Genomic DNA, 24764 nt, shown 5'->3' with positions numbered 1-24764 from the left:
AGAAAAGATTATGGGGTACCATGGATTGTGACAACACTGACCAGTGAGCAAGATGCTCAAATGTGATGCCTGCTGCCAGGCAGGACCCGGGTTAGACTGTGGACAAGCTGCAGGGTACTGGAAAATTGATTGCCATGTCCCTCTTCCAGAGAGAGAGAGAGAGAGAGAGAGAGAGAGAGAGAGAGAGAGAAAGCCCTCTCACTTTTTGGACCTGGTGAAGACTTACTTCTGCCCCCAACTCTATAGAGACTTGTTTATGGCTAACTGTATATGGACTGGTCCGTGTCATTTTTTAAATAGATTCAAAAGTTACACAAATTTATCCTTCTCAGATCTCTGATAGTATTGATGGCTGGGCTAGCCATAACTTTGTCAGCCTGACAATATTAGGCTGCCTTAATATGGCTCCTAAATAAAAAAATCTAAAAATATAAGGACATATAAGTCTTAAAGATATAAAATAATTTAAAATATAAAATTTCAGAACTTAACATTTAATAAAGTTCTGATAAGCTAATAGAGTGGTGACTACCTGCTGTCAGTCACAAGCTCAAAGTTTTATAATTTATTTTGGTTTTCATCTAACTATAAATATAAAGGGCTTTTCATTAGGCCTAAGGCACTGCTGTCCAATCTATACCTGGCTCTCTTTAGACAAAAGAAAAGTACAAGCTTCTAACCAAAATCTGTAGTTTTTGCTAGGACTCAAAGGTATATTCTTGCTGTTTTATAGACATCCACTATCCACTTTTTCTACAATATGGATTTCAGTACAGATTGGTAATGGTAATATATCTAAAACATTTATGTCCTTTTATATAATTAAGTTCATATAGACTTCAGAGGATCAAAAGTCATAAAACTTGGATCCACTTCTCACAGGTCAAAAGGACTCCAGATAAGTACAGCTTATCTCCTGAGGATGGGATTTTCTCCCTGGTCTTGGGACTCCTGTCCTTCTTGATCACTAAAATTTTGGGTCTAAGAGTTCCCATTAAATATATAAGTTTTAACTTCTGTTCCCAGTTTAAACATGTCTCAACAGATTTCTGCTTCTGGCTTAATTTTTAACAGATTTAAACATAAAACAGTTTTATCTGAATGTAATGACCAGAGCTCAGAGATAAATTTTAAGCTATATCCATAAATGACTGTTGTTTGCATTAGACAATAAAAATATTTAAACCATTTTTGTTTTAACTCTATATTTGTAACAAAGCTTACATTTATACCAGAAAATTTGAGCCTCTCTGAACCCTCCATTTTTTCAACTGTTGACTTTTGTTGGGGTTTACCAGCTCTCCTATTATGATGATGATTTGGGGGGGGTGGTCAATCCTTTGTTTGTTTGTTTGTTTGTTTGTTTGTTTTATCTTTTATTGCCCAGAGAAGTAGAGTTATACTTTTAAAGCTCCTTCCGATGTTCTCTGTGCTGCTTTGGTGTGTTTTATGGACCTCTGAATTTGTAGCCCCATTTGACTTACATCCATTGTTTTACTATATTTTGTCTTCTTTGTATTAGACTGTACCAAGTCTTCACATAGTCATTAAATCTATATTCCATTTATTTTGTTAGTCTTAATTTTTTAGTTGACATAAAAATATTTATCAAAGTCATCCCCCTCAACCTCCCACCCCACCCCCCACCCCCTGTACCTGCATTGCTTGCATTGCCAGGGGAGGGAGGGGCTGGGTGCTGTTTACCCTGGTATTCTGCTTTGCCACCGGGCTGTAACTTCCGGGGGATGCGGCAGGAAATTGTATGATTTTACACAGAGGAGGAAGGAGTCTGTCCTATGTTAATTTTTGTCTGGAGTAGTGTCCATAGGGGAAAGACAAAGGAAAAATACACCACACAAATGAACACCATAAGTAGACAAAGGGCCCACCACAGAGACTTATATACACTAGGTTCTCTTGGATTCAGATGGCCTGACTCCCCCGTTTACCAGAGGGTCTATAATGCCAAACACAGTATGGATGGTAGGTAGCCTCCCCAGTAGGGTGACTCGGTCCTTGACCGAGTCTTCACCCTCAGATGTCAGGTTAATCCAATTCTTGGCTGGATCCCTGCCCAGATGAGAACTTGAGGCGTCCCCCAAATTCTCCAGTTATGACCCCTTTTAGTGCGTCCACTGAGGTGCCATTGACCTGTATACAGATACAGATGTCCACTGCTGGACCAGAATGAGAGCCTTCCTCTATATATTTTTTAGACAGACAGACATAGAACACTCACCCTGGCCAGGAGCTTAACCTTTCAGGGTCAGGGGTCCTGGGAGGCTGGGGGAAATCCAAGACAAGCCCCCAAATGTTGTGCCTACCGGGTTTCCTCAACCTCCAAGGAAGGACTCCTGACTGTAAAAGCAAAGGGTTTATTGCTAAGAACCAAACCAGCTGGGACCTCACTCTATCAGAAGAGTAAGGTGCCCCTTATAATTGTGGTGTTTTTAAAGGGAAGGGGAGGTTTGAGATTGCTAGTCTCAGCCTATAAGGTTTCCAAGGTTACAGAGATTTCATAGAGTACAAAGTGTTTACAAGGCGGGATTGTTTAGTACACCTGCAAAGTTAGGGTGTTTCTTTCTCTAGGACCAGCAGGCTCAGTGGCCTTGTCCTTAAGATAATGGGGGGCAGGGAGAATGCACTCAGTCAGGGAGTTATCTATATCTATTGGCAGAAGCACTTGTTCTTACTGGTTTTCCCTTCTTGCCACGAGTCCCGTAGTTTTTAGTTATTCATTTCCCTCACAGTGTCTGTCCATTCCTTCCTAGGACACACACACACACACACACACTTTGTTCCTGTGACTACCTTCTTCAGGATTGGTACTCACTACTTCCTGGCACTTCCCAGGGGCACTACATCCTGGCCAGTTTTCTTCCTTGGGAACCAGGAAGGAGGCTTGATGCATTACCTGTAATGAGGGAACCAAGTGAGAGCTTGCCCATACCTCAGTGGCCAACAGGATGGTGAACTGACCAAGGTAACTTGTTTTGCTTTAAGCTAACTCCATTTGCTGCTCCACCCAATGGCTCCTCAGCCCTGCTGTGTTGTGGTGTTAGGGGATTGCAAACTAATAGGAAAGACCATTCAGACTCAATCAAATCCAATTTGTTGAATTTTATTAAGCTTTACAAGCTAGGTCTAAAATTCAGTTTCTTAAACAAAGGGCTATTAATCAACTGAGAGGCCAAACACCACCAGGCAAGATTAATGCCATTTTAGGCTGGACACTATCTTAAGAAGCTGATGGCCAGACAGTGAACCCAGTTGCTGGAAAAACCACAAATAGCTAAAAGTTGTTCCAGGGCCCCCACATCCTGCTGGATCAGCCTGACACTGAGGAAACAGACATTTTATCATGGTCACCAAATGCTCTAACCAAAATGTCTAAATCCTTACTTAACCCCAGGGCCAATCGACCCAGGAAGCATCCCCCATGAACCAATCAGAAAATGCCAAGTTTACACTCCCCTAGCTTTTGAGTTTTCCCTTTATAAGCTCACTCCTGTGCTGGTTTGGGGCTGTTCTCACCCTCACCTGCTTCTTGGGAGTACTGCTGGACTGCCCAAGCTCTAGTTCGTTTTTAATAAGCCCCTGTGTGTTTGCATCGATACTTGGTTCTGTGGTGGTCCCTCATCCCAGGCATAACACAACAACATCCCAGACAGCAGGAGCTCCTGGGTCAGCCCCACAATATATCAAAGCAATGATCACATAATGATAGTTCCTACAGCCCCCCCTCAAAACTTGGCCAAGTATACCCAATGATTAAAAAAAAAAAAACTAAAACCCCAGACAGTCAAAAATATACTAATATAACTGCTAATATATATATAAATATATAGAAATATATTTATATAATTTATAAATATATAAATTATATTTAATATGTCCCAACTCTGAAATTCCCCTAGCTATGCTTAAAAGAAGCCTGCATGTGCCCCTCAGGGTCATCATTTGTACAAATGGTGGACCCTGCATGTTGAATTTATACTGAAGAATAAATGTTCTTTGTTTTTGCATACTACTTGAGTTTGGGGTCTTCTTTAGTTGTTTCATGGACCCTTACAGCATCGACTTCCACATTGGGATAAAAGACTGCAGCCCAGGCTAAAAGGGGAGGGGAGCTTTTAAAGGCAAAAACCACAATTACTTCATTTCTGAAGAATTTATAGTTATGTGTACTTTGCTCTTACACACACAGAAGTGTGCTTACAGAAGTCAGTGCAAGCAGCTAATCTTTTGACAGCAGTTACATATTGCTGGGAAACAGGTAAAGAAACTATAATAGTTAGAATTCCCAGGAATCCTTTACCAGATTCTGCTGATAGACTGTACTCCTAGGATGGCTATCTTGGGTAAAATGAACTTGTTTAGGCCACTGCATCCTCCACTGTCTCTGGATCATGTGGATCAAATCACTGACTCATACTATTGTTGAGCTGTATATTGATATTGGACTGGTAGAGCCAACATCTTAACCACAGTGATGATTTTTGTATATGTAATTAGACAGTTTATGATATAATACAAGGCCTATGGTGACATCAAGAAGTAACAAGAGGAATAGTCCTGCAGTTAGGGTAGTGAGCCAAAGGGACCAGAAGAAAATTGATTGATTGATTGATTGATTGATTGATTGATTGATTGATAGATACCAGTTAGAGGACTTCCTCTGGTACTCTGATCTAGATTTTGTTTTACCTGGACTAAAGTCTCCCTTCACAACTCCTGAGTTATTAGCATTAAAAATAGCAGTTTTCACCAAAGATCTCTTTAGGAGTAAAACATCCTATCCTCTACAATTTTGTAATAACATCTCAAGGACTCTACTTGTTTTTTATCTGGTCTATGGAGATTCAAAGGTCGTCTAAATCTTGGTCTACTTGAGATCTTAGAATTTGAAGGTTCTGATTCCTTAAAGCTGTTGATCCTATTATTCCTGCCCTTGTAAGAAGGGGAGTGAGAATGGCTGAGACCACCCTCCTGTTTATATTGAATACTCCATCAGTCAATGGGTGGGGAGGAGAGCAGGAGTATGGTGATGTTTTGTTTATGATAACAAATTAAGCTTCCATCAAGATCAGAGTGCAGCCCTGATCCTGTTGCTCCTGTCTCCAGTCCCCATCGAGAGCACCCTTGGAGCTCTGATACACCCCCACCCATCTCCACCGCCAGCCTACCCCCCCCCACCCTGTGCCCTACTCCACCCACAGTCCTGCCCCTGCCGCTCTGGTTGAGCACTGGGACAGAGGGTGGAGCCAACAGTCCGCCCTACTTCGGACACTTCTCCGAGCAACTCTGAACAAAGGAGACCTGACTATCCACTCGGAACTACCTGTAATTTCCACCGGCTTGGTCTCTGACCCCGCCTCCAGTCCTCTGCTGGAGTCCCGGGCCCCTCCCAGAGATCTCTTTGGGTCCACTTGGAGCTCCTGCGGGCAAGATCCTTGACCCACAAATCCTGGCCTCTGCCAAAGAACAAGGTCTCAGCTGGAGAGTGCCAGTTTCCACTGATATCCCACTACCCTGCAAAGGGTTCTCAAGTTCCAGCTCAGCCCTCGTCCTCTTCTGCCGGTTATTGGCCAGAGCTATTGGCCAGAGGTGCACTGTGAGTACCTGCTGGCATCTTCTTCTGGATCCTCATCCTTGACCCCATCCCTGGATCCCTGTCTGTGGAGAAACCTCCTAGAGAGCTTGGACCACACAGAGCTACAAATATTGAATCTCAGACCCACATAAGCCCACCGGGGACGTACCATAGAGAGAGGGGGGAGACACCACCAACACCTACTGGAAGAAGCTATGGAAAGAAGGCAATACAAGAGAACACCTAACAACAGAAAGACAAGCATGACACCACCAGAATCTAGGGAATCTACACCAACTAGAATGGAACACAACAACAAAGCAGAGGAAGCAGAAGGGTACGACTTAAAAATTACCATCATAAAAATGATAGAGGCCCTCAAAGAAGATGTGAGAAAATCCCTTAAAGACATGGAGGAAAAAACAAACAAAAAAGTGGAAGAAATGAACAAATTCCTTAAGGAAAGTACAGAAAGCCAAGAAAAAACAATTAAGCAGGTGAAGGAAACGTTTCAAGACTTGAAAACTGAAATTGAGAAAATAAAGGCAACACAAGCGGAAGGAATGCTGGAAATTGAAAAGCTGGGCAAAAAATCGGCAACGACGGACACAAGCATAACCAATAGAATTCAAGAGATGGAAGAGAGAATCTCAGGCACAGAAGATAAACTAGAAGAAATAGATACATCGACCAAAGAAAATCATAAATCCAACAAATCCTTAACACTAAGGGTGAAGCAGAACTAATATATTCACAATACCACTGCCAACATCAAACCTAAATCAAACAAGCATCAACAATCAATGGTCCTTACTCACCCTCAACATTAATGGCCTTAACTCACCTATAAAAAGACACAGGCTAACAGAATGGATACGAAGACAGAATCCATCCTTCTGCTGCATACAAGAAACACATCTTAGCTTCAAAGATAGACATTACCTCAAGGTAAGGGGTTCGGAAAAGATTTTCCAATCAAATGGAAATAAGAAGCAAGCAAGTGTAGCTATCCTAATATCTAACAAGTTAGACTTCAAACCAAAATTAGTCAAAAGAGATGAAGACGGTCATTTCATATTCATATCAGGAGAAATCCATCAACACAAAGTCTCAGTTCTGAACATCTATGCCCCTAATACAAAGTCACCCACATTCGTAAAAGAAACACTACTAAAACTCAAAGCTCATATAAAACCTCACACACTTATAGTGGGAGACTTCAATACACCACTCTCAACACTAGACAGGACCACAAATCAGAAACTCAACAAAGAAACAACAGAATTAACAGAAGTTATGTCTAAACTGGGGTTAACAGACATCTATAGAACATTCCATCCAAAGACAAAAGAATATACCTTCTTCTCTGCTCCACATAGAACCTTCTCTAAAATCGACCACATATTAGGTGACATAACAAATCTCAACAGATACAAGAGAATAGGAATAGTCCCCTGTATCTTATCGGACCACCATGCTTTAAAATTGGAATTCAACAACAACACAAATAGCAGAAAACCTGCAAACTCATGGAAACTGAACAATGTGCAATTGCACCACTCCTGGGTCAAAGAAGAAATAAAGAAAGAAATCAAAGACTTTGTAATATTCAACGAGAATGAGGATACAACATACCCAAGCTTATGGGACACCTTGAAAGCAGTGCTACGAGGGAAGTTCATTGCACTAAGTGCCCATATGAAGAAAACAGAGGATAGTCACATAAGAGAATTAAGACCGCAACTGAAAGCCTTAGAACAGAGAGAAGTGAATTCACCCCGTAGGAGTAGACGCCAGGAAATAATCAACTTGAGGGCTAAAATCAACAAAATAGAAACCAGGAAAACAATACAAAAAATCAATGCGAAGAGTTGGTTTTTTGAGAAAATCAACAAGACAGACAAACCTTTATCCAAATTAACGAAAAAGCAGAGACAGAACATGCAAATTAACAAAATCAGAAAGGAAATGGGGAACATAACAACAGACACAGAGGAAATCCAGACAATTTTCAGGTCATACTTTGAAAACCTGTATTCCACAAAAATTGAAAATTCAAAGGAAATGGACAAGTTTCTGGATAACTATCACTTACCAAAATTAAATCAAGAACAGACAAACAACTTAAATAGACCTATAACCCACAATGAAATAGAAGCAATTATCAAAAGCCTTCCAACCAAAAAAAGTCCAGGGCAAGATGGATTCAGCGCAGAATTCTACCAAACATTCAAGAAGAACTAATACCACTACTCCTCAAACTGTTCCACAAGATAGAAACAGAAGGTTCATTGCCAAACTCTTTTTATGAGGCCACAATAACTTTGGTACCCAAACCTCACAAAGACACAACTAAGAAAGAAAACTACAGACCAATATCCCTGATGAACATCGATGCAAAAATACTCAATAAAATACTGGCAAACCGAATTCAAGAATACATCAGAGAAATCATCCACCATGACCAAGTAGGCTTCATCCCTGAAATGCAGGGATGGTTTAACATACGAAAATCTATCAATGTAATCCACCATATAAACAAACAGAAAAAGAAAAACCATATGATTATCTCCCTAGATGCGGAAAAAGCCTTCGACAAAATTCAACACCCTTTCATGATAAAGGTCTTGGAGAGGTCAGGGATAACAGGAACGTACCTAAACATAATAAGGGCAATATACAGCAAACCAACTGCCAACATCAAACTGAATGGAGAGAAACTTAAACCAATTCCTCTAAAATCAGGAACAAGACGAGGCTGTCCTCCCTCTCCATATCTCTTCAATATCGTACTAGAAGTTCTAGCTAATGCTAGAACAAAAGGAGATCAAGGGGATCCAAATTGGAAAGGAAGAAGTCAAACTGTCTCTATTTGCAGATGATATGATAGTTTACATAAGCGACCCAATAAACTCTACCAGGGAACTCCTACAGCTGATAAACACCTTCAGCAAACTAGCAGGATACAAGATAAACTCAAAAAAATCAGTAGCCCTAATTTTTTTCAGACGACAAAGAGGCAGAGAAAGAAATCAGAGAAACATCACCCTTTACAATAGCCACAAGCAACATAAAGTATCTTGGTGTAACGCTTACCAAACAAGTAAAAGACCTATATAATAAGAATTTTGTGACTCTAAGGAAAGAAATTAAAGAAGATACCAGAAAATGGAAAGATCTCCCATGCTCTTGGATAGGTAAAATAAACATAGTAAAAATGGCAATCTTACCAAAAGCAATCTACAGATTCAATGCAATCCCCATTAAAATCCCACCACAATTCTTCACCGACCTTGAAAGGAGAATAATCAACTTTATATGGAAAAACAAAAGACCCAGGATAGCCAAAACAACCCTATACAATAAAAGAACTTCAGGAGGCATCACCATTCCTGACTTTAAGCTCTACTACAGAGCTATAGTTCTGAAAACAGCCTGGTATTGGCATAAACATAGACAGGTAGACCAATGGAACCAAATTGAAAATCCTGATATTAACCCACACACCTATGAACACATGATTTTCGACAAAACAGCTAAAATTATACAATGGGGTGAGGACAGCATCTTCAACAAATGGTGATGGCACAATTGGATGAGGGTGTGTCGAAGACTGCAGATAGACCCATGTCTGTCGCCATCCACAAAACTCAAGTCCAAATGGATCAAAGACCTCAACATCAATCCAGCCACATTGAACCTCTTAGAAGAGAAAGTAGGAGGTACCCTTGAACAAATTGGTATAGGAGACTGCTTCTTGAATATAACTCCAGGGGCACAGACACTGAGAGAAACAATTAATAAATGGGACCTCTTCAAACTTAATAGCTTCTGTAAGGCAAAGGACACAGTGGACAAGACCAAACAGCAGCCCACAGACTGGGAAAAGATTTTCACCAATCCTATATCCGACAAAGGGCTGATCTCCAAAATATACAAAGAACTCAAGAAACTAGTCAACAAAACACCAAATAACCCTATTAAAAAATGGGGTACAAAACTGAAGAAAGAATTCTCAATAGATGAAATGAAAAAGGCTGAAAGACACTTAAGAAAATGCTCCACATCCTTAGCTATCAGGGAAATGCAAATCAAAACAACTTTGAGATACCATCTTACTCCTGCCAGAATGGCTAAAATTAGAAACACCAATGATGACTCATGTTGGAGAGGATGTGGAGAAAGTGGAACACTACTCCACTGCTGGTGGGAGTGCAAACTCATACAGCCATTTTGGAGATCAGTATGGCGGTTCCTCAGGAAAATAGGAATTAGTTTACCACAGGACCTGGCAATCCCCCCTCTTAGGCATATACCCAAAGGATTCACATCCATGCAACAAAGACATCTGTTCAACTATGTTCATAGCATCACTATTTGTAATAGCAAGAACCTGGAAGCAACCTAGATGCCCCTCAATTGAAGAATGGTTAATGAAGATGTGGCACATCTACACAATGGAATACTACTCTGCAGAAAAAAAATAATGGTATCTTGAAATTCGTAGGCAAGTGGATGGCACTTGAAGAAACAATCCTGAATGAGGTAATCCAATCACAAAAAGAGGAACACAGTATATATTCACTCATATATGGATTTTAGACCTAGATCAAAGGATCACCAGCTTATAATTCACATCACCATATGAACTAGGATATAAGGTGTATTCTAAGAGATTCATATAAAGTCCCTCACAGAACTGGGAAGGGGTAAGTCCCCCAGAGCTCACGTGAAGTGGGGGAGGACAGCTCATGGAGAGAGAAGTAGGAGAAAATGAGGGGGAGGAAAGGAAAACATGTGCGACCAGGAATATTGAGCCTGGTTAGGAATAGAAGATAGGAAAGAGAGAGAGAGACAGAGACAGAGAGAGAGCACATAAAAGAGGGAGCCAATATTGGTTTGAAGATAAAATTGAACACAAAGAAAGGTCGGGAGAACTATAAGACTGCTCCCAACTAACAAGTTGAGCTTACGTGGAAAGGCTATCATAAATGCCCTTCCCGGAGAGTGAGATCAACAACTAACTTCTCCATGGAGCCCTCAACTAATGCCTGTTGAAAACAGGATCAAACACCCATACATAAACACTGAGTCTAAGTAGAACCCAGATGCAGATGGAGAGGACAAGACCAGGCCACAGAAACACACAGAGACAGCTTACCTGAACAAGGAGGAGCTAAGGGCCACTAGACTGATAGCTGGGAAGCCAGCATGGGACTGACTCAGGCCCCCCTGATTATGGGTCTCAGCCAGAAGGACTGAGCAGTCTAAGAGACCTCAGACAGTGGAGCCAGGATGTATCCCTAGTTCACAAAAGAACTTTGCGAACATATCCCCCATGGAGGGATAACTGCCTTAATCTAGAGACAGGAGAGAAGCCCTAGTCCCTACTTCACAGGACCTGTCAGATCTACATGACCCCAACTGGATGGCACTCCCCTACATATGGAATTGGGGTGGGGGGATGGGAGGGGAGGGTGTTTAGAGTGCATGTGAGAGGGCAGAGAGGGTAAAAGGGAGGGAAGGAGGGACGGAGGGCTGGGGGGGAGGGAGTGAGGGAGGGAGGGAGGGAGATGGAACTGGGATCAACATATAAAATAATATATTAAACTAAAAAAGAAAAATGCTTTGACTCCAAAATTTAAATTGAAGGACAAGTTACTGGGGAAAAGGATTTCTATTTTTGTTTCCACAGAAAATGAAAAGATGTGGATTCCTTCCAGACTAATGTGGTTTGATCACGCCAGACCGCCTGAAACAGAGTACAAGCTGATCCTACATTCAAAACAGCTGGACAAAACAGCCCTACAGACTACAGCCAGGATATCTGAATCTTCTTCGAATCCCCCAAGACAGCGCCCCTTACCAGCAGGAAGTAGTTTGGAAAGAATGACGCCCAAATTCCCAAATATTGTTTTTAAATGTTTGTTTTCATTTAATTGGACTGTTATATAAAATTAAATTAAAAAAAATCAGAGTGCAAAGCTAGCCACAGCCATAAAGGCCAGGCAGTGGTGGCACACACCTTTAATCCCAGCACTCAGGAGACAGAGGCTACACCCTGGACTACATGTGAATGAATCAGACTAAAACAGAAACAGAGCTCACACCTTTGATCCCAGCTCTTAGGATCACACTCCTTTAATCCCAGCACCTGGGGAGGTAGAGACAGGAATGATGTGACTGGGCAGAGGAGATAGGAGCTCATTGCAGTCAGAGGTTTGGTGGAGAGCACTGCAGTATGGAGATGCAATCTGAGGACAGGATCACCCCTTCAGTGTAAGCATTGGTGGAGGTGAGGACTCTCAAGGGGCTGGCCACTTTCTGTCTCTGCTCTTCATCTTTAACCCCAATATCTGCTCTGGATTTTTATTATTCTTGCTGCACAAGAGGTCCCCAGTGGAAGTTTTACAGCTCTGAGGGGAAAAGTGTTCTAGCAGTCAGGAGTCCAGGAATACCACAGTCACACCACAGAACAATCCTCACTCAAGAGATTTATTGGGAGGTGTCTGAAGCTGTCTTTTGGGGGCTGCAATCAGAACCAGCCAAGCAGCCCTAAGTTCTTACCTGTGTGTGGGGGGTTGTGGATGAGGGAAAGGCTAGCTATAGATGATAAAGAAAAGACAGAATAAAATCAATAGGGCAGTTTCAGTTAATGTTGAAATGCCACCAGTTTTTTTCAGCACTCTTATATCCCTTAACCCCAAAGGGGAACATGGCATCATGTATACAGAACAAATAGATTTGTCTTCCTCCTTTCTCTAAGGGTTCAGTAACCACACCTCAGATTCAGCTTCTTGTTCCCTAGCTTTGAGGCTAGTGTTTCTTATTGGCTAGCTCTGTCTTAAATACTAACTCATTTCTATCAATCTGAGTATTTCCATGTGGTCTCATCTTACCAAAAAGAGGATCCGGACCTCTGTTCTCTCAAGCTCTACATGTTGAATCTCCTCCCTACTACTTCCTGAATCTTCCTTTTCTCCTAGTCCCATTTATCTTGCTTTCCTATTGGCCAACAGTGCTTTATTCATTAACCAATAAGAGAAACATATTTACAGAATGACATCTCCTATCAAAGGTTTCCTACCCAAGATATAATCTCTGAGGAAAGAGTACCCTCACTGCAGCTCAAAAAGGAAACCACCCTGCAGATCCCTATTCCTCAGATCAAAAACAGCTATGCGAACTTCTGGGTGGGGTGGGGGGGTGGGGTTGGGGGGGTTGCAAGTTCATGCTGTCTTTGGATCTTTGGTCTTGCCAAGAAAGCAAGGCCTTTGTTTGACCACTACAGCTTACCAACCATGAAAATGGACTGAGATAGAAAACCGAACCTTTTAGGGTATAAGGATGCTCTAATTCAAGCTCCAGCTCAGGCCTTACCAGATGTGACAAAACTGCTCCATCCTCCCTTTTGTTCATGAGTTCTGGGGATTACAAAGGGTGTGCTTACCCAGACCTATGGACCTTAGCAGAGGCCCAAAGAATACCTATCTGAATGCCTAGCTTCTGAATGGTCACCCCAACTGTGTGTCATAGCTGCTACCAGCCCTATTGGTAAAGGAGGCTGAAGCTCACCTTAGGCCAGGGCTTACTGCTTATGGAGATCCTCTTCCAGGGACCAATGACTGATGAATATCAAATGACTATGTTCCCAAATAGAGCCTGCTTCTCCATCAGCCCCATTTCCCTGTTACAACTGTTCAAAGTCTCATCCCAGTATCAGCAATACCAGACAGTGAGTGACCTGAAGGTACTCTTAAATAATTGTGAGGATCTGCTGGATATTCTTCCCAGACCCCCATCTCCACCCAAACTTCTCCTTGCCTGAGGCTGACATTGACTTGTTTACAGGTGGAGGCAGTCTCATAATGAATGGGCTCAAAGGGCAAGACCTACTGTAACCACCCAAAAAAGATATTTTCACCCAGGACCTGTCCCTGGGCACCTTCACACAAAAGACTGCACTGTTTGATCTTTCCTAGGCTTCTCTCAGGAAGGGGTAGCTGGGTAAACATCATCAAAGGCCGCAGGTATTCCTTCACCAGCCTTCATGTCCATGCCACATTCTATATGTTAAAGGCGCTCCTAGTTGTGGGAGGAAAAACCATCAAAAACAAAAAGGAAAACCTAGCTCTCCTTAAGGCTGTCTCCCCAAGGAAATAGCAGTCATACACTGCAGGGATCATCAAAAGGTTGACATTGACAACCAAGGATCCCTAGCAGCCTGCCGAACTCTACATTGAGCCATGCATCATTCTGCCCGGAATGTTTTTTGACCCAGTATTCTCCCCTCAGCCTACATACACACAGAGAGAAGGCAGTACCATTCCTAGGGTGCACAAAAGGACCCTGTGGGATTCTGGACCCTGCTGGACTCCAGGATCATCCTTCTCACAGCCTTCGGACACCTGCTTGTAGACCAACTACATCGGGTACTCACCTAGATGCCACCAAACTGAGACACTATCTTTTAAATAACAGATCAAAAACTAACTGCCCTGCCAGTCTTCCTCTGCCTTTCATATGCTCAGGTCAACTCTAAAAGGGGGACCAAAGGTATTGGTATGCAGGCCATTCTCTGTTTCGAGATATTTGATTACCCTGTGTAAAGATATGTCACTGTGATTGGTGTAATAAAAAAGCTAAATAGCCAATATATAGGCAGGAGGTATAGGTGGGACTTCTGGACAGAGTGTCCTAAGAAGAAAGGGGAAGTCACCAGTCAGACACAGAGGGGGCAAGATATGCAGGAGGAGAGGTAAGGGCCACTAGCCACATGTCAGCACATTGATGAATAGAAATGGATTAATTTAAGAGCTATTTTAAAAACAAGCTTAAGCTATAAGCTGAGCTTTGGTAATTAAGTTTCCATCTCATTTTTTGAGCCGGTGCCCCTGCCCCTAATCCATCTACAAATGGCACACAGCGTGGGGCTACACACTGAGAAAGCTTAAAGAAAAAGTTTGGAACACAGAGTCAGACATGGTGTCCTGATGACCATGGTCTCTCAGGCCCAGTGACATACAGGGACTGGCTACTGGCCATTGCCTGTGGACTGCAGCCAGCTGGCAGTGCCACATGCCAGCACCATGTACTAAGCTGAGCTGCATGGTGGCTGACATGGTAGTTAACTCTTGTCTCACACAGTGAGAATGCTGCTGACACTCCGTAAAGACAGATCCTGATGGAAAAACACCTCTAAACAGGTTAGTGTGTTTAAAAAATATGTATAAGCTTAAAGAAGAAAACGTGTATAGACAATCATAGAAAAAATAAGTTTATAAATAATAAGGTAGTCTTTGAAGAAAGAATAAAATAATATTTATTATTATATTAAGACACACAAAGCTAGAATATACACAGAGGGTCTGGATCCTATATGGTGCCTTACTGATTTTAAATTTTTGATTGCTGATGAGCAAGCAATAGCTGCTGAAAGACATTGGATTATAAAAACTGCTAAATTAAACCAACCTATATATTTTTTAAAAATGCATTACCTTCAAAATGGAAGTAAAAAATATGTTGTGTTGGGGAAGAGGTTACGCTTAAGTTCCCACAGAAAATGAAAGGCTGTGTGTAGGTTGGTTTTTCTTTGGGCTGTCAGCTCACAAAACCAAACAAAATAACAACAAAAAGCAGAGACTTTAAGAGGGTATGTAGTGGGATAATTTTTTTGTACACTGTGAAGATGTGTCAATGTGATTGATTTAATGAAGAGCTAAACAGCCAATAGCTAAGGATTTCTAGGCACAGAGGATGCCCAGAAGAAGGATGGAATTGCCAGGAGACAGAACAAGCAGGATGGACAGTACAGAAATGAAGTCCTAAACTCATGAGGCAGAAAGTAGATTAATAGAAACTGGTGAATTTAAGTTATAAGAGCTAGTTAGAAGCATAAAAATCAAGAAAGATAAGCTACAGAACCCAAATACACAGAATTTGATCAGTACACTGGAACAAAGCATAGGGGCAGAATGCCAGAGACCTCTGGGAAACTAAGTTCTGTGGAACACATGCCTCTGGTCCAAAAACATGGTTTTCACCATGTCACACATGTACACACACACAAAGGAGCACAGATAATGATGACAAGACATGACAGGAGCATGAGTACAGATCCCTGGAATTTCCTCAAATAGGTCACACTCTCACAGCCTAGGGGAGCACAAGAGTCTGCTGAACATCCCAGCCTGCTCATTTACCATAGCCTCTCCGGAGGACAGATATCCCACCTTGTCCAGGGGCTGGGCCTACAACTGAAAACAGAAGAATGAAGACTGTCAAGAGCTATCCTTGTTGGTTGTTCAAAATTTTTATTAACAAAACCCGTTTGCTTAGGGGATGGGTATAGACAAGGATGAGTAAACTCCACGGTCTCACCCCAGCACTGAATATGGAGAGGGACAGATGGAAGTCAAAATGTAGATGGGCACAGGGATAACTAAGGAGTAGTGGAATAAACAAATGAGTGGAGGAACAAAAAGCCAGGGATGCGCAGGGCCGCTCCCCTAACTGGAATGCAGGGGTGAGGGGCTCTAGGCTGGTGAAGCTCAGCGGTCAGCACTAGATCGAAGGTCGGTAGTGAGTGGGTCGTGTTGGATCGTTTGGTGCAGCATCAGGGCAAGTAATCCTGCTCGGTTGGTCATGGCTGTGCGAACATTACGCTCCTGCTCAAACAGCTCATCCAGCTTGTACCACTGCCAAGGAAGAGGAAGGAGGCATGAGAAGCAGCTCCAGAGCTCAGGCTGACTACAGTCACGCTCGGCATAAAACCTACCACCCGCACGCGCTCTAAGTCCACTTCTGCGCGCCGGAGTTTCTCCCAGCAGTAATGACGATTGCACTGGCGCTTAGGCAGGCGGCAGAAGTCACCTGTGAGCTCAAAGACATCACGTACAAGTGGACACCCACAGACCTCATCAGCAGGCACCTGCAGGGGCAACAAGGGTAGAGATGAAGAGGAAGAATGGAGAATTTGAAAGAGAGTGAGGGGTCAAAAGGGGGAGGGCCTGGAGATGACTAACAGGAAAGAGAGGAAATGAAGTTGACAGAAAAAAAAAAAAAAAAGAGGAGAAAAGGAGGGATAAAGGAACACATGGATGTGTGACTTGAGGCAGGGAAGGGCAGGATGCAGATAACTGAAGGAAAATCTTACTTTGGGGTCCCGTGAGTGCTCAGGGCATAGCACCTGGAGCCGCTTACAGTATGTTTTGCTCTGGGGATTGTAGACGTCACAGAAGAGTCGGGTAGCCCTGGCAGAGATTAACAGGAGGGTAGCCTTGAATAGCTCCTTGACCACTTCAAGTTCCACACATAATCCCATTTCCAACCCCCGGCCTTAACCACCCCTCCTAACACTATATGGCGCCCTTACTCACCCTTCAATGCGTGTGGGGTACATGGACCCGAAGGATGTCTGGCTCTCATACTGGAAGGATGAGCACAAATAAAAGGACTTTGGGTGCCCTCTTAAGATACCACCCATGCGACCAATCTGTGGGCCTTTTGGGCCACTGATATCCCCACCCCATCCACTCTTTTAGAATGGCCCCTGACCTTGGCGTAGCAACGCTCCATGTGGCGCAAGGCAACACGTGGGTTGATGGGATGCCCGCAGGAGACACAGAAGATCTGCAGATCTGTGTCGTCACTGTCATTCTCATTGTTCTGTATGGGGAAAAGAATGATGAGGCCAAGCAGGGCAAGGTACTGGTTCCTGCCCTGCTATGATGGCATGGCTATACATCTTTTTACCTCCTCATCCTCACGCACAGCCTGCTGCTTAGCACGAAGAATAATAGCTTCAAGCTCGTGGAATCTGCGCTCCATTTCTTGAAGACGAGTGCGGGCACTCTGCTGCTCACGGCGGATGCGTTCAAGGAGCTTCTTGCCGTGCTCTTCAGCAATGCAGGGGCTTTGCTGCCACTGCTGGATGCGCTGCGGGAGGATCTCATAGATTCGGCTGCAGGGAGACAGTGAGGTGCAGCAGGGAAGCACCAAAAGCAGTTTAAGTGGGGTGAGCAAGGGACAGACAATGAAACGGTACAATGATGAGTGGGTGAGTGGTAGGGGGAAGGGCAGATGGTGACTGAATGGTGGGTTCATATGGCCATGGGGGGCTTGATTGCACAGTACATAGACTGCTAACTGGAGAGAAAGTCTGGCCATGTCTGTTCTACTTCCTGACTCCCTTCAGTGCCCCAGGAAAACTCACTTGGCCGCCAGCTTCATGCCACAGTCATCTGAGCAATACTTGGAACCAGGCTGGGCAGCACGCACACAGCCGGGCCCCAGGCACTGTGGCAGTGATGCAGGGTCCTTGGCATCAGCCCTCTCTGGGTGTTTCCATTTGTCTTTATGCTTCTGCTTCTGTCGATGTCGTTTATATCGCTCCTCCTTCTAAGGGGCAAGACATGTCATGTCATGGTGCAGCAGAGGTTAGCCTCGGGCCTTCTCTGCTTCTCCACTCCAGCCTTTTGGCTCTCTCCCTCTTCAGCCCCTGACTTCTCCATCTCCCTTCCTGCCCCATCCTTCCTTTAACACCCATTCCCTCTCCATCACCTTCTTCTCAGACTTCTTCTCTCGACGCTTCACGTGCTTTACTTTCACGGCCCGTTTCCTCAGTGCAGGGTCCAGGAATGGGGACTCTTCTGCGTCACTCATCCAGGGCTGCAAGCAGGGCATGCACTGACCCACCTGACAACTCAGGACAACAGCCCCTACCTACTCATTTCCCAAAGCAGCCTTATGTGCCCTCCACCTCGTCTTTCCCATGCTGTGACTTCACTTTGTCCCATTTCTTCCCGACCTCAGGATGTTCCTGCTACTCACTAGGCCATGATCATCAAAGGCTCCGGCACAGAAGTCCTGGTACAGATCAGGGTCCAATGGCAGGTCCTCATCTGAAAGTGGGTCAGGTGTTGCTGTAGTCTCTGGTAGCTCCTTGACCGTGGATGACAACACTGTCCCCTCATCTTCACGGATGCGTCCTAGCTTCTGAGATGGCTGTGGCTGCTGTTGAGTGGGTGGTGGCCGGCGGGGCCTTGGCAGGGCCTCTGAGGGCGTCACCGGCGAGAGCTGCGGGGCAGAATCTCAGGACTGGCCCTGACCGCCCTGCCCGCATGCCCTGCCCCGCCCTGGGGGGCTGGACTCACCGAGGAAGGGAAGTACTTGTACGATTCCTGTGCGCAGGAGGAAGGCCTAGGTCAGCCCCAGGAAAGTGGAGGATCACCCTGTCCTATCCCCAACTACTCATCCTTGCCTGACCTCGCCAAATGTAGTTTTATCCCTCCCCTCACCTCAGAGATATGCTCAGCCCTACCTGTTGTATCCTGGCATGCCTGACTACCTAAAAATTTATGTCCCTGCCAGCTAGTTATGTCATGTGGCATTCACCTGAACATGCTAGGTCCCCTCCCACTCATCTGGACATAATGAAGACCCACCCCACCTGCACTTTCTCATCCATAGCTCAAGCAGTCCTACTTGGGCCTCCCAGCCATGCTCTCCCACCTGAATCTGCCCAGCTCTGTCCATACTCACCCGTGCCCGCAGCTGACACTGGCGAAGCCGGCACTTCTGCCGGATCTTGTTGGGGCCCCCGAACTTCTTCATGTCACGGCAGAAGTCACAGTGGCCACAGTCTTCTGTGCGCCGGCACGCCTCACACTCACCACACATGCGGGCTGACCGTTTGATTTGTTGCTGTTGTTGTTGCTGCTGCTGCTGTTGCTGGTGATGCTAGGAGTCAATGCACAGAGTAGAGATCAGGAACCCAAATGGAGGCCGGAGCAGAATTTCAGCCACCCCAACCACCGCAGTCACTCACCTGGCTAGGTGTAGCCACCAAGGGCTGTGGAGAGGATTTGTGGGGCGAAGCAGAGCCCCGAGCAAGTATGGTCCCAACCCCTGTCCCTGCCCCTGCCCGGCGCTGCAAATCTGGATCTGAAGCAGGCCTCTTGCGCCCTCCTCCCTCGTCCCGGGGCTCACTGCCGGCCCGTTCACTGCCGGCCCGCTCACTGCCATCCCGCTCTCGGGACTTCTTGTGCCGATAACGAATCTCCAGCTTCGGGTCCTTCTCTGTGAGGCAAAGAGTAAGACCAAAGTGGATTTGCAGGAGGGATATGAATGATCCCAGAACCTTCTTCTCTGTTCCCACCCTCAGCTTCTTCTCCGGCTCATGCTATAAGAGAGAGCTGCCCCTTCCTCTAGGGTCCTCCATTATTGATCACATTGAAGATGGCATTCCAATTCACCAGAGACCAACAATCACTCAGTCCACAGAGGACACCTTGATTATCCATGATCCCTCCCACTATGGTTCCTCTTCATCTCTTGGAGCCCACCTGCCTTCCCCGCCCAGACATTGGGCTCACCTCGGCAATCCCGACAATACCATTCCCGGATGGCCTTGGCCATCTTCTCAGTGATCCGGATGCAGTCCCCATGGAACCATTCATTGCAGTTGTCACATCCACTGCATATAACGGAGCAAGTGGTAGAGACATGAGGGGTGCACTTCTTCAGGATCCCCCAACCCCGACAGGCATCAGCCCGCCCGCCAGCCCGCCTCTCCCTAGCTCACATCATGAAGCAGTTGATGTCTGGTTTGCGGCAGATGCAGTAGATAGGAGCATTCTCCCCATTCTCAGACTTGCTGTCCTCCCCAGCGTCTGGAGGCTCGAGGTCTGAACCGTCTCCTTCCTGTGAGACCCACCCCCCAACGACAACTCCTTAATTCCCACTTACAGCTCCACTACAGCTCAACACAGGTTCCGACTGTGTCTTTGGACGTCCTCCCCCTCATAGCTTCCCATCAGCCTCTCCACCACTGTTCACCCAGACCCTCATCACTCAACCCTGGGCCTCATTACTTTGGCTTATACTGCTCACCCCTCACACACCTCACTGACGGGCATCCTGTCACTCTACCCGCTCATCACAAACACTTACCACATTGTCACCTTCAAGAGTTCTACCCAGAAGCAACTTGATCTATTCTGCTGCCGTCCCATCCCGGCTTCCAAGTCTAAGTTAGTTCACAGACCCCACCCCACCCTCTACCCCCAATGACGGTTCTCCAGAGCCCGTGTAACACTCATGGCCAAATCCTCATCTCTCTGACCAGGACCCTCACGTGAAGGCGTGCCATAAATCTGCTGTCTGGAGTAACACTGTGGACCCCCTACAACGGTTCATCAAAGAACTCACAGACGGTTCGCCTCAAACCCCAGCACACACCTTTCGCCATGGGCCCCCAGCTCAGCTCAGCAGAAACCCCATGCGCCTCGCCAACAGGCAGCAGTTGCCAACCCCGCCGGCCTCTGCCTCGCGGCCGCCCGGCACTCACCATATCTCCGCTCACAGCGCAGCCGCTCTGGACCCCCGGCAGCACCCCGCGAACCGAACGAGCCCCTGGGCAGCTTTCCGCGGCGGTGGCAAAGGCGCCCACAAACCACTTCCGCTCCCGGTCCCGCCCCCGCCGCACCGCACTCTCGGTCCTCTCGCCCGGGACGACCGCTCAGCCGCGGACAAACAGGTCGCCCACCGACAGCGGCGAACGTCGCCCAGGCGCCGCCATCTTAACCATCGAGTCCGTAAGGTAGCGAACAGCGTACGTTCCGGGAGTATGGCCGCGCCCAGAATGCAGATCCTCCGAGCGCGCCGCCACCCTCCCAGTCAAAGTCCGTACGGTGGCCGCCAGAGGGCAACATGGCCGCGCTTGCTTCGCGGCTGCGACGCAGACGTCATCAGCTGTTTACGCCTAGTCGGGCGGGCTCCTAGGCAACGAGCGGCAGCTTCCGGTTTGCTGCCAAAGGGCGTGGCCTTCTTGATAGTTGACTTGGTAGGTTGGGTGCTGCTGCCACTGACAGGATAACTCTGTTACTGCCTAGATCATGTCTCATTCATTCTTCCATCCAATTATTTTACCCTTCGACATTTATCAATGGGATGCCAGGCCTGCGCAGAAGAAATAAATGTCGTGTTGTAGTCGCAAAGTTGTTTATCCACTTTTTACCCTCCTCGCCCTTCATATTTTTCAGCCAGATCTGACTTCATTTTCCTTTTGTTTTGTTTTGTTTTGTTTTATTTTACGTTTCGAAAGGGTCTATCCCTGGCAGTCCTTAACTCGCTGTGTAGACCAGGCTCGTCTCGAACTCACATAACCATCTGCTTTTGCCTCTCAAGTACTAGTGAAAGACCCCTACTATGCATATTGCCTGTTTGAGCTGCTCTTGCCAACTTGCCAAGATCAAGTTATAGGAAAGTACAGGAGGGAACCAGATGTTCCTCTCATCTGACACCAACCAGATATCTGTGGTCCGCAGCTTGGACCAAAGCAAGGTCAGCAAGATGATATCCGGGAACAGAAGGTCCTGGGAGCATTTTATCAAGACCACCAGAATGCTGAGATAGTCATAACTGAATTCTTTGTGCCCAACCCAAACAAACAACTCTGTCCTTGGTTAACCACAATCGCTTTATTTAGATGAACCAATAAAATCCCTGTAACCATTCAAAACAGCTGGACAAAGCAACCTTGCAGACTACAGCCAGGATTTCTGCATCTTCTTAGAATCCCCCATGACAGCACCCCTTACCAGCAGGAAGTAGTTTGGAAAGAACGACACCCAAATTCCCAAATATTGTCTATAAATGTTTGTTTTCATTTAAATGGACTTGGTTATAAAAAATAAATAAGTAAATAAATAAATAAGTAAAAGAAAGAAAGAAATCCCTGTAACCATGCTTCTGCTTTTGTAAGCCAGCTTCTTGCCACCCCAACTGACGGGCTCAGACTTCTCCCCCGCCACCCCAGGGATTTGGGGAGCCCGATTTTTCGGGGTTCGCAACGAATCTGAGGGATTCGTTGTTCTGTCAGAGACGGGACCTATAACCTTCCCTGCCTCCATCTCAGTATTTGGTTTCGGTTTTACGCCGAAAACACGCTGCTCGTCTTTGTGCCGGCTGTCTATGTGTTTTGTCTGTTCTGTCTATCTGTCTGATTCTATATTTTGAAGAAAATATGGGACAATCTTTAACCACCCCCTTAAGTTTAACTTTAGATCATTGGAATGAGGTACAGAGCCGCGCTCACAATCAGTCAGTTGATGTGGGGAAGAAGAGACTGCAGGGGACTCCCCGGTAGCCGTCCGACTCCGTGGTCGAAGGGAACCAGCCATGGAAGGAACCTCTTTCCGCTGCCGGATTAGGAGGCCAATTTCAATACTGGCCTTTCTCGGCCATCCGACCTTTATAATTGGAAATCTAACAACCCCTCCTTCTCCAAAGACCCTGTAGCTCTCTCTAACCTAATTGAATCCATCCTAATAACCCATCAACCCACTTGGGATGATTGCTAACAGCTTTTGCAGGTCCTCCTCACCTCGGAAGAAAAACAATGTGTCTTCCTGGAAGCCTGGAAGAACGTCTTGGGGGACGACGGGAGACCCACACAGTTACCTAATGAAATTGAGGAATTTTTCTCCTTAAATCATCCTGATTAAGACTTTAACACCGCCACAGGTAGGGGACACCTATGTCTTTATCGCCAGTTACTCATAATGGGCCTCTGCGGCGTGGGACGCTGCCCCACGATTTTGGCTCAGGTAAGACAAATAACCCAGGGACCAGAGGAAACTCTGACTGCATTTTTGGAGAGGCTAAAGGAAGCCTACCGTATATATACACCCTTTGATCCTGATAGTAACGAACAGAGGGGCAAAGTTTCCATGGCCTTCATATGGCAGTCAGCTCCGGATATCAGGACCAAACTGCAAAGGCTAGATAATTTACAAGATTATAGCCTGCAGGATCTTGTAAAGGAAGCAGAAAAGATCTTTAATAAGAGAGAGACACCTGAAGAAAAAGAAGAAAGACTTAGAAAGTTGCAGGAGGAAAGAGAGGACAAATTAAAGAAAGAGCTAGAGGAAAGAGAAAAAGAAAGAGATCATAGGAACCGGAGAGAGTTAAGCAAAATTCTGGCCACCGTAGCTCAGAATAGCCATAGTGCAGGAAGTCAGGAAAGAAAAGGAGACATAAGGAAGCCCCAGGTAGATAGAGACCAATGTGCCTACTGCAAAGAAAAAGGCCATTGGGTCAAAGATTGCCCTAAGAGACCCAGAAATCAGAGATGCAGAGATGGCCCTCAGAGACCAACTCAGCTTCTAGCCCTAGATGAAGACTAGGGCGGTCAGGGCCAGGAGTGCCCCCCCCAGCCCAGGCTAACCTTAAGAGTCGGGGGACAACCAGTCATCTTCCTGGTAGACACTGGAGCCCAACACTCGGTTCTCACCGAAAAGGATGGTCCACTGAGTACCAAACAGCTTGGGTACAAGGGGCCACCGGAGGAAAACAATATCGATGGACCACGGAGAGAAAAGTTCACCTCACATCAGGTAAAGTCTCACATTTCTTTTTGCATGTACCGGACTGTCCATATCCGTTACTGGGCTGAGATCTACTGACCAAATTAAAAGCCTAGATCCATTTTGAAGGATCAGGAGACAAAGTCTCTGGCCCACAAGGGGCTCCACTTCAAATATTGACTTTGCAATTGGAAAATGAATATAGACTTTTTGAAAAGGCTCTGGAGCAGTAGGAAGGAATGAACTTATGGTTAAAACAATACCCCCTGGCCTGGGCAGAAACAGGGGGCATGGGGCTGGCCATACAACAAATTTGCTGTGACCTCCTCTCTCAATCTCTCTCTCTCTCTCTCTCTCTCTCTCTCTCTCTCTCTCTCTCTCGTGTGTGTGTGTGTGTGTGTGTGTGTGTGTGTGTGTGTGAGATTGCCATTTCTCAATACTTAATCTGATCACCTAAAATTGGTGTTTCCTGGGCCAATCTCCATAATAAGTGTAGGCAGATTTTTCTGTTCCTCCAGATCCTAAATTATTACACAAGGACTTCTTATTAATTGTGTAAGCTCAGCTGATAGCGTAAGCTTGTTACTAACTAGCTTTTACAGCTTAAATTAACCCATTTTTTTTCATCTATTTGCTGCCCCAAGGCTTGTTTACATCATCTACTTTCACCCTATCTTGCTTGCTCTGTATCTCATGGCATCTCTTCTTCCCAGCACCCTGTCTGCCTGAACATCCTGCCTAGTTATTGGCTGGCCAGCTTTTTATTGAACCAATCACAGTGACTAATCTTTACACAATGT

At 45.5% G+C, this 24764-nt stretch overlaps 1 protein-coding gene across 1 annotated transcript; it reads right to left on the bottom strand.

Moving 5' to 3' along the window:
* Positions 1-15889: 15889 nt before the first annotated feature.
* On the bottom strand, positions 15890-21089 carry Cxxc1 (CXXC finger protein 1). The gene is made up of 15 exons (XM_051201221.1): positions 20946-21089; positions 20181-20299; positions 19972-20072; positions 19425-19675; positions 19139-19336; positions 18751-18777; positions 18428-18673; positions 18158-18265; positions 17811-17995; positions 17351-17558; positions 17153-17263; positions 16975-17024; positions 16752-16848; positions 16374-16526; positions 15890-16293 (listed from the first exon to the last, which is right to left on the bottom strand). The coding sequence occupies exons 1-15, from the start codon at positions 20946-20948 to the stop codon at positions 16147-16149; spliced, it is 2004 nt and encodes a 667-aa protein (XP_051057178.1). The 5' UTR covers positions 20949-21089; the 3' UTR covers positions 15890-16146.
* Positions 21090-24764: the final 3675 nt, after the last annotated feature.

The sequence above is a fragment of the Phodopus roborovskii genome, unplaced genomic scaffold, assembly GCF_943737965.1.
Source record: "Phodopus roborovskii unplaced genomic scaffold, PHOROB, whole genome shotgun sequence".
Classification (NCBI taxonomy): domain Eukaryota; kingdom Metazoa; phylum Chordata; class Mammalia; order Rodentia; family Cricetidae; genus Phodopus; species Phodopus roborovskii.
Note: the sequence above shows the minus strand (reverse complement) of the source record. Positions and strands in the feature narration are given on the sequence as shown.

What these genes read in the sequence shown, in the direction of transcription:
- Cxxc1 (XM_051201221.1), bottom strand. An exon ending in AGTGTCAGCTGCGGGCACGG is followed by an intron (nt 18,778 to 19,138) that starts GTGAGTATGGAC and finishes TCCTGCGCACAG; the next exon opens with GAATCGTACAAGTACTTCCC. An exon ending in CTGTGCGTGAGGATGAGGAG is followed by an intron (nt 17,264 to 17,350) that starts GTAAAAAGATGT and finishes TTCCCCATACAG; the next exon opens with AACAATGAGAATGACAGTGA.